The sequence below is a fragment of the Chiloscyllium plagiosum genome, chromosome 3 (assembly GCF_004010195.1).
Source record: "Chiloscyllium plagiosum isolate BGI_BamShark_2017 chromosome 3, ASM401019v2, whole genome shotgun sequence".
Taxonomy (NCBI): Eukaryota; Metazoa; Chordata; class Chondrichthyes; order Orectolobiformes; family Hemiscylliidae; genus Chiloscyllium; species Chiloscyllium plagiosum.
The window spans coordinates 11,150,528-11,161,219 of record NC_057712.1 but is presented as its reverse complement, the minus strand read 5'-3'; the positions used below and the strand labels follow the sequence as shown (position 1 = coordinate 11,161,219).

The window sequence follows — 10,692 nt, the reverse complement described above, 5'->3', positions numbered from 1 at the left end:
TACACCCCCTTTGAGAAACAATTGTTATCATGTTACTGGAGCTTGGTGGAAACTGAAGCTCTAACTATTGGACATGAAGTGATCATGAGAACAGCTATCCCTATTCTTCCGTGGGTACTTAGTGACCCCACTACCCACCGAATAGGAACTGGCCAAGAGAGCAGCATCATTAAATGGAAATGGTATGTGTCGGAGAGAGTGCGGACTGGACAGAAAGGAGTGTCAGTCCTACATGAGCAAGTGGCGGAGGCCCCTGAGGAAGGGGAAAAGCGGTTTGAGGTGATTGAATACAAGGAATCACCCGTTAAGATGGGAAAACGGTATGATGAACTGACCCCGGATGAACAAGCCACGGCTTGGTTCGTAGATGGGTCAGCCCAATGGAAAGCGGGACAGCGTAGATGGAAAGCTGCCGCCTTTAACCCAAAACAAGGCACTACCCTAGAAGAATTAGGGGAGGGAAAAAGTAGTCAGTGGGCAGAATTAAAGGCAGTGCATATGGTAGTCATGCAAGCAGGGGTCATGGGAGTTTGTTTGTTCTCTGACTCGTGGTCAGTGGTTAATGGCATGACACAATGGATGCCAACTTGGCAGGCCAATCAGTGGATGATCCAGAATAGGGAAGTATGGGGTAAACAGTTATGGGAAGATATATGGGAGAAAGCTCAATACCTGGTCATATACATCACCCACGTAGATGCCCATACATCTCGAAATGATGTGGAAGCTCTACATAACCGATATGTGGATGGTATCGTCCGAACCATGGTTGTGCAAAGGGGCACCTCAGTGGACCTAGCTAGATGTGCACACCTTAAGGCTGGGCACTGGGGAGTGCAAGGAACCTTGCAATGGGCTCGAGACCGAGGAATAGATCTTATGGTAGATGATGTTAAGACTGCAGTAAACCAGTGTGAGCAGTGTCAACATCAGCGGCAGGGAGTGCCCCAACATATGATGGGACATATCCATCGGGGGGATGGTCCGGGACAGAGCTGGCAAATGGACTTTGTGGGTCCCTTACCCTCCTCACAAGGATGTAACCACATATGTACAGCTGTGGACACTATGTCTGGGGTTTTGGTAGCCCATCCCTGTCGTCACAACAATCAACAGGCTACCTTGCGATGTTTAGATTTGATTGAACAATTTTATGGATTGCCCATACAGGTCCAGAGTGACAATGGCTCCCATTTCACAGGAAGGGTGGTAAAGCAGTGGTGTCACGATAACCACGTGGAATGGGTTTATCATGTACCCTATCACCCACAAGCTGCGGGACTTATAGAACGAATGAATGGGCTTCTGAAGTCCTCACTACGAAAAGCAGGAGGTTGCAATGACTTAACGGGTTGGAGGAAGCAACTAATTCGGGTGGTGAAACAAATTAATAACCGCCCATTAGGAAATGGGGTAACACCCTTGAATAGGATGATACGAGTATGTGATACCCCAAAGACTCAGCCTATTAAAATGTGGAAGTTCGCTGAGGAAGCTGATATTCCCGTAAGGGCCACGCCGGCTTCGGCTGGACTGGACCTACGAGCACTAACTGCCCAGACTTTGATCCAACAGAAACCTACGGTGATTAAGACCGGATTAGGATTGATTTGTCCCCCTGGAACCTATGGGCATATCCTCCCGCGATCGGGATTGTTACTAAAGGGGATTGATGTAATGGCAGGAGTAATTGACGCGGACTACCAAGGGGAATTGGGAGTAGTCCTGGTCAACATTACATCTGAACCTTATGTGATACAGAAGGGAGGCAGAATAGCACAATTAGTTATTAAACCATGTAACCTTACAACGGTGGAAGAGACGGGAGCTCCCGTTAAGGTTACTGTGCGTGGGACGGGGGGATTTGGGTCTACTGACACTAAGGGTGCCAAGGTATGGGTACGCCAGACAACTGGTTCCCCCCAAACCGGCAGAGATCATAGCCCAAGGAACAGACAGTCTGGTCACCATTATGTATCCTGGGGAATCAGTCTGGAGGAGTGTGCCAGCTCAGTCGTTGGTACCCTTATCGAAACAAAATGTAGGTTGGAAAATTAGTAGTGAGGAACGACAGCAAGATGATTTTAAGTGCGCGGCAAATCAATGGTGTGCAATTTTAGATCTCACGAGTGATTGTCATATGTATACTTGTGTACGATGTTATAAGGGGAGAAATGTAACTTTGATAACCCCTAACTGTACATTGATGTTGAATGCAACGGTGAATATGTGTCATTGGAATATAACCGCTCGTGAATGTGAAAGCTCAAATGGGACACGATGGAACATCACGACTGGAGATGAGGACATCTGGATCAGCAATGGAACAGTTATTCAAAACCGGACTCGAATGTTATGGCTGATCTTGGTGCGCCCTAACGTCTCTGACGCGCACCGCACACAGTTGGCTCCCATTATGTCAACTTGTCAGCAGATGGCCCAGGCAGTACTGCACACTGATGTTCACTGGCAGGTGCGGCTGCCGGCTATCCCAGAATGCCAACATAAGAGGAGGCGGCGTGCATGGTATGACACTCTACTGGGAGGTGCAGGAACTGTCATGGGTATCTCAAATGCTATTGATTCTGAGGTAACCCGTACTAAATTATCTAACACGGGACAGGCCACCTCACGAGGACTACATACTATTGGAAGGTGGGTGCCATCCGTAATGATGACTCAAGGAGAGACAGCTGAAATAATGATACGATCTCTGCAATGGGAACTGGATGTCTGGGGTGCCACTCAGGAACTGTTTGGGAACATTACGGCTCAGTTAAATTGGACTGCCTGTCATATTCAAATGTTGCATGCTCAAATACAGAAAGAACGCTTTTTGCGTGTGGTAACATCCCCCAATGTACAGGCGTGGAGGGGGCTATGGAATGTATCTGAGAAATTGTGGATGATAACCCATCCAGAGCGAACATGGTGTAACGCAACTATGTGTAACGGATACTTTGTTACCATGAATGTAACCCACACTGTTACGGTCTGTCGATATTATGTATTACCAGTGATTACATCTTCTGGATATTATTTTCTGAAGACAAGGGGACAGTGGTTTAGCCCAGATACCAATATTGCCTATGATCTGTCCGCTTGTGAACAGACTGATCAGGGGAAAACTTGCCTACTGATGGACAGGTATCGGGACCCTTGCTTGACTAAGGGAACGGCCCTGTGCGAATGGACTGTTGAGACTCCAAGGGACATGATGTGGCAGATTGGGCCACACACGCTCTGTGTGGCTACCAATAATCCACATCCTATGCTTCCCTCAGCACCGTTCTCCGGCTGCCTCTCAAATGTCTATCAGTGGCACTGGCAGAATCAGACCTATTTGTTGACCACTTATAGTAGTGCTCGCCACTTTACCAAGGTGCAGTGGAAAGTGCTGAGGAATCCCTGGGACATTTCCCTGGATCGGTTTAAGCGAGCATTGGACCGATCCGAGGTGCTTAAGCAGATATTACGAAAGCATCAAACCAATGTCACCAAGGTTACGGTGTCTACCTTTATACATGGACAGGAGGTAGTACATGCTGCCCGTGTAGTGGACGTGGAGTCAGCTCATCATTGGTGGGACATATTGAGTGGTATGTCCTCCACTGCGGGGACATTCCTGTTCCCACCCTTGTCGATCCTGGTAGCGGTCCTGGTGATTTTAACATGCTGTAATGTCCTGACTTGCTTGTATATTTGGCGTGTACGTAGGCGCTTGTTAGAAAGAATACATATGGGCATAATGTAACACATGTATTGGGTCAAGCAGTGGAATGTGGTGTAAAATTATGTCCCAATACATGTGTGAATCTAACCGAAAATGGAAGGTGTCGCTTGGTCCCGTGTGAATCTTGTTATACACCTTCCCGTGTGAATCTTCTTATCTGTATGTAACCAGAATGGAATGTGTTTTTTAGCCTTGCTCTGCTACATGTGTGAATCTAACCGAAAATGGAAGGTGTCGCTTAGTCCCGTGTGAATCTTGTTATACACCTTCCCGTGTGAATCTTCTTATCTGTATGTAACCAGAATGGAATGTGTTTTTTAGCCTTGCTCTGCTGTTCACATGAATGTTTATATCTGGAAAAGAGTATATCAGCTGGAAAAGTCTCCAGTTCGGTGAGTCTGCTCCGGGGTTACGTTTAACCGCCGAGCGTGGGTTGTTGGCAACCGCTCTACGAGAACTGACGGCTCCCAGTTCCGGTAACATGTAGAGTGAGTATAAGCCAGACCTGGGAGTCTGCTCCGGGGTTACGTTTAACCGCCGAGCGTGGGTTGTTGGCAACCGCTCTACGAGAACTGACGGCTCCCAGTTCCGGTAACATGTAGAGTGAGTATAAGCCAGACCTGGGAGTCTGCTCCGGGGTTACGTTTAACCGCCGAGCGTGGGTTGTTGGCAACCGCTCTACGAGAACTGACGGCTCCCAGTTCCGGTAACATGTAGAGTGAGTATAAGCCAGACCCGTTGGTTGTGGCGACGCTGCGGGGAATAAAATGCTCATATTCTAGCAGACTCGCCTCTTGGCTGTTTGTTCTGTGTCAGACTACTTTCCTGCGAGCCTGGTCCTTGACCTTGAGAATTTTTTAAAACATTTGGCGTAGTCGAGCAGGGTCAATCGCAATTGAGGAGAGATTTTGATACAGAACAATGTTTTGGAAAACGACTAAGAAACCAGAAGAACAAACTGTGGAGGTCCCGACCGTCCCGGGATGGCATGGACCGTGGCATGCTCATATTCTAGCAGACTCGCCTCTTGGTCGTTTGTTCTGTGTCAGACTACTCTCCTACGAACCTGACCTTGAGAATTTTTTAAAACAGAAGGGGAGGGGGGAACTGGATACAGAGAGAAGGGGAGGGGCAACAAAATATCCAAGGAGACATGTCCTGTTGAATATATAGACAGAGAGGGCACAGTTGCCTTGTTAGTAAGAAGTTAAATTTAAATTAATAACAAGTGTTAAAGGGAAGGGAAGTGTTGAATATGTAACGGTAGAGTTGAGGAACTGCAAAGGGTAAATGATGCTGATGGGAGTTATGAGCAGGCCTCCTAACAGTATCAGGGTGGAGGGAGAAAGTAAATTTGGGGGATAGAAAAGGTATGCAAGAAAACACTATTACAATAATCATGGGAGACCTCAATATGCAGGTGGATTGTGAAAATTAGGTTGGTAGTAGATCCCATGAAAAGGAATTTGTGGGATGTATACAAGATGGTTTTTTGGGAGCAGTTTGTAGTAGGTCCTGTTAGGGCACAAGCAATTCTGGATTTGATATGAAATTGGTTAGGAAGGTGATTCCTGAAGAAGGGCTTATGCCTGAAACGTCGATTCTCCTGCTCCTCGGATGCTGCTTGGCCTGCTGTGTTTTTCCAGCACCACATTTTTCAACTCTGGTCTCCAGCATCTGCAGTTCTAACTTTCTTCTAGAAGGTGAAGTACCCCTAGGAGTCAGTGATGACAACATGATAGAATTCATCCTGCAATATGAGGAGGAGAAGCTTGAATCGGATGTAGCAGTGTTATGATTGAGTAAAGTTAACTATAAAGACATGGAAGAGGAGCTGGCCAGAGGTTGATTGAAAGGTGAACCACAAGCTGGGAAGATGGTGGAGCTGCAGTGGCAAGTTTCTGGGGTAATTTGGGAGGCACAGCAGAAATTAAGCCCACGAGAGAAAAAATATTAAGGGATTCATTGAAGTGATGAATCAGAAATTCAGTTCTAGCAATATCATATATGCTGAAATACATTATGCTGCTATTTGATCCCCAGCTCTCTCTGTTGGTTTCTGTGAGAAATGCATCTTTGATGGAATGATATCTAAACTCCTAACTCTTGCACATTTCTGATACAATGCATTTTCTATATTTGAATCTGCAGCTGTTGTCAGAATTTCCTTACGTGTCTTAATGGATTCCATTCTGGGCTCAAATTTGCCTATAAAATGAAGCTGTCAAATGAGCTTCCATTCTTCAATTTGGCCAGCTAATATATGAGATTTAGTGCCTGATGTGATGCTAGTTTGTAGGTCACGTCCCAAAGATTGGTGGTCATATCAAACAGCACATCCCTTCAGCTGTTCACAACAAACAAGGTGCTGGCTGTACACAAATAACCTGACTTACAAAACTGACAAAGCAGTGTGCAACATTACATATTAATATGCAAATACTTACACTGTCAACCACCTTCGGATTGTCAATTTGGATTAGCATGGTACACTCGCATAAATTGGAAGCTACATATATTAATATACAGGGCCCTGTTGTTTACAGACAGAAAGAACATGTAGACACAATGTACTGGGTTTCTACTCAACTAGATATGTGACAGCCATTCACTGGTTTGTTTCTCAGGACAATGCCCTAATTAATCAGAGTCAACCTGCCTAGTTTAAACTCTTTTTAAAAATATTTTTGGGAATTTAACTGCTAGTAATCATCTAACTGATGCATACTCCATGACAATGTCTTGACTGAGCAGGTTCTACTTGCCAATCAATCAGCAATCTTCTCCCATACAGTACAGATGTTGTTTTACCTTTACTTTTGCATTTCTTAGAAGTTATCCTGATGATTACTGGACAGAAAATTTTGACAAAGTATGTATCTTTTCAGCAATACTGAAATTAGAGATATGATATTATGTTGCTGAAAGGGAAGGGGAGTTAGAATAAAAGGGAAAGTCTGGGAAGCAGCCAAGGTCAGGAGAGATAAAAGGATTAGATGTAATGAAACAATAGACTAGGGACGTTGTAAAAGTTGGTTGAGTCCCAAAGGACGTAGTTGCCAGACTAGGTTTGCAACAGGTGGTGAAGAACCAACAAGAAGAGAAAAATATTTGACCTCATCCTCTCCAATTTACCTACCATAAATGCACATGTCTACGATCATCAGTCGGAGTGACCAGCTCTGAGAGTTCGGAGAGCTTTACATTAAGGATACCTTCCATTGTATTGTATGGCACTAACACAATGCTAAATGAATTTTAGACAGATCTAGCAATTCAGAACTGGATGTCCATGAGACTGTGAACCATCAACGCAGTATAATTGAATTCAAACACAATCTGCAACATTATGCTTGACATATGCCCTGACGCACCATTACTTTCAAACCAGGGGATCAGCCCGAGTTCACTGAAGAGTGCACTAACCACGAGACAAGCCTAAAAATGAGGTGTTAATCTGGTGAAACAACAACACAGGTCTGATTACGTGGCAAAAAAAAAAGAAGCAGCAAGTGATCAACAGAGCTAAGTGACTCCATGTCAATTGACCCATTTTAGCCTCCTGCCGAGGTCCCCGGCATCACAGATGCCAGTCTTCAGTAAATTTGAATATCAGATTGAGTTCTGTCAAGGTCTCATCTCTTAACCTGTTGGCTAAAACATAGATAAAAGAGCTGAACTCCAGAGATGAAGTGGCAGTGATTACCCTTGACATCAAGGGGTCCCAGCAAAACTGGACCCATGGGAAAACTCTGCTGATTGGAGTCAAAGGTTTTTTGAGGTCAATTAACTCAGCTTCAGGACCATATCCTGGGCTCAACTATCCTCTGATGCCTCAACAATGATCTTACCTCCAACATAAGGTCAGAAGTGTGGATGTTCACTGATGGTTGCACATTGTTCAGCACCATTTGGGACTCTTCACATACTGAAGCACTCCATGTTCAAATGATTTCTGGGCTTGAGCTGACAAATGGCAAGAATCATTTGTGTCACACAACTGCCAAGTGACAACCATCTTCAACAAGAGAAAATCTAATCATCACCTCTTGACATTCATTGTATTACCAGAGCTGAATACCACCTTATCAATATCATAGTATTGACGCGAAGCTCAACTGGATACTGAATACAACAAGTCGGTCAGAGGCTGAGAATCTTAAAGGAGAAAGTGATGCTGATGCTGGAGATCAGAGCTGAAAATGTGTTGCTGGAACAGCGCAGCAGGTCAGGCAGCATCCAGGGAACAGGAGAATCGACGTTTCGGGCAGACATCCTTCCTGAAGAAGGGCTTATGCCCGATACGTCGATTCTCCTGTTCCCTGGATGCTGCCTGACCTGCTGCGCTGTTCCAGCAACACATTTTCAGCTGAGAATCTTAAAGCAAGTAATTCACTTAGAGTTCCCGTTACCTGTCTACCGCCTAAAAGACACAAGTCAGAATTGTAACAATACTCTCCACATGCATATTTCTTCCCTACCTTTCAACAGTCTGCCATTGTTTATCATATTGATGCTGGAGACCATTCAGCTCATTGTTTTCTATGCATCATACCATCATAACTTTTAAACTACTTAATCAAGTTAATTTTTTTAAGCTGACTGTCTTAATACCCTTGTGGTCATTTTAATTAAGTTTGTAACACATGTTATAGATCCCATTCCTCACTCTCAAACTGAAAATCAAATTCTCCCGTATTATCGTTACTCCTTTTTCGTTATACATAATCAGGTCCAAATTTTTTATTTCAAAAATATATTTTATTCATAAAAATATTTTGATATCTATACAATTGATGATACCATTCATATGTATACATTGCATTTCTTCACATACACAGATAAGACTGAATCGTTTCTATGTACGAGTCTGCATGTTGACCATCCAGATGTTTAGCTAAGGCATCAGCGGAACCCAATTATTGAGTGGGCCCTGTTCTTCTTAGGCAGGTAGACCTTATACAGTGGTCTTTCCCCACCGCGCCTTGGCAGCAGCAGACCTAAGCTTCAGCACGTAATCCTGGACTTTGGAAAGTGCCAATTCTGCAGCACTCAGTCGAGGTCAACTCCTTCAATCGGAAGATCAACAGGTTTCGGGCAGACCAAAGAGCGTCTTACACCGAGTTGATGATCCTCCAGGTACAGTTGATGTTCGTCTCAGTGTGCGTTCAGGGGAACAGACCGTAGAACACGGAGTTCCGCGTCATGGAGCTGCTCGTGATGAACCTCGACAAACACCACTGCAATCCTCTCCAGACTTCTTTTGCAAAGGCACATTCCAGAAGGAGGTGTGTGACAGTCTCGTCCCCTCCACAGCCCCTTCGAGGGCAGTGCGCAGTGGGGCAGAGAGTCCAGGCATGCATGAAGGATCTCACCGACAGAGCCCTTCTCACTACCAGCCAAGCCATGTCTTAGTGCTTGCTTGAAAGTTCTGGCCATGAGGCATTCTGCCAAATGACTTTGACAGTCTGCCCAGGGAACTGCTCAACAGGATCCGCCCTCTCCTTTTCCCGCAGGGTCTCGAGGACACTATGTGCTGACCACTTCCTGATGGACTTGTGGTCAAAGGTGTTTTTCTTCATAAATTTCTCCATGAAGGACAGGTGATACGGAGCAATCCAACCATTTGAAGCATTCTGCAGCAGCGAGGCCAGGCCCATCCTTCGCAACACTGGGGACAGGTAGACCCTCAGTACGTAGTGACACTTAGACCATAAGACATAGGAGTGGAAGTAAGGCCATTCGGCCCATCGAGTCCACTCCGTCATTTAATCATGACTGATGGGCATTTCAACTCCACTTACCTGCATTCTCCCCATAGCCCTTAATTCCTTGTGACATCCAGAATTTATCAACCTCTGCCTTGAAGACATTTAGCGTCCCGGCCTCCACTGCACTCGGCAATGAATTCCACCACTCTCTAGCTGAAAAAATGTCTCCGCATTTCTGTTCTGAATTTACCCCCTCTAATTTTAAGGCTGTGCCCATGGGTGCTACTCTCCCCGCCTAACGAAAACAATTTCTTAGCATCCACCCTTTGCAAGCCATGTATTATCTTGTAAATTTCTATTAGATATCCCCATAACCTTCTAAACTCAATGAGTACAATCCCAGGATCCTCAGCCATTCCTCATATGTTAGACCTACCATTCCAGGGATCATCCATGTGAATCTCCACTGGACACACTCCAGTGCCAGTATGTCCCTTCTGAGGTGTGGGGCCCAAAACTGGACACAGTACTCCAAATGGGGCCTAACCAGAGCTTTATAAAGTCTCAGTAGCACATCGTTGCTTTTATATTCCAACCCTCTTGAGATAAATTCCAAAGTGCAAGACCTCGCATTTGCTCACATTGAATTCCATCAGCCATTTCCTGGACCACTCTCCCAAACTGTCTAGATCCTTCTGCAGCCTCTCCACTTCCTCAATACTGTCTGCCTGTCCACCTATCTTCGTATCATTGGCAAATTTCGCTAGAATGCCCCCAGTCCCTTCATCCAGATCATTAATATATAACGTGAACAATTGCGGCCCCAACGCTGAACCCTGTGGGACACCGCTTGTCACCGGCTGCCATTCCGAAAAAGAACCTCTTATCCCAACTCTCTGCCTTCTGTCAGACAGCCAATCCTCAATCCATACCAGTAGCTCACCTCAAACACCATGGGCCCTCACCTTACTCAGAAGCCTCCCTTGTGGCACCTTATCAAAGGCCTTTTGGAAGTCTAGATAGACCACATCCACTGGGTTTCGCTGGTCTAATATACTTGTCACCTCTTCAAAGAATTCTAACAGGTTTGCCAGGCACGACTTCCCCTTACTAAATCCATGTTGACTTGTTCTCATCCGACCCTGCTCTTCCAAGAATTTGGAAACCTCATCCTTAATGATGGATTCTAGAATTTTACCAACAACCGAGGTTAGGCTAATTGGCCTATAATTTTCCATCTTTTGTCTT

At 45.3% G+C, this 10,692-nt stretch overlaps 2 protein-coding genes across 6 annotated transcripts in view; both read left to right on the top strand.

The window, feature by feature from the left end:
• Positions 1-10,692, top strand: part of LOC122540941 (flap endonuclease GEN homolog 1-like) — a 57,240-nt gene that overhangs the window by 2,614 nt on the left and 43,934 nt on the right. The gene's annotated exons all lie outside the window — the stretch shown is intronic.
• On the top strand, positions 1,938-3,814 carry LOC122540961. The gene is made up of 2 exons (XM_043677324.1): positions 1,938-3,348; positions 3,403-3,814. The coding sequence occupies exons 1-2, from the start codon at positions 1,973-1,975 to the stop codon at positions 3,752-3,754; spliced, it is 1,728 nt and encodes a 575-aa protein (XP_043533259.1). The 5' UTR covers positions 1,938-1,972; the 3' UTR covers positions 3,755-3,814.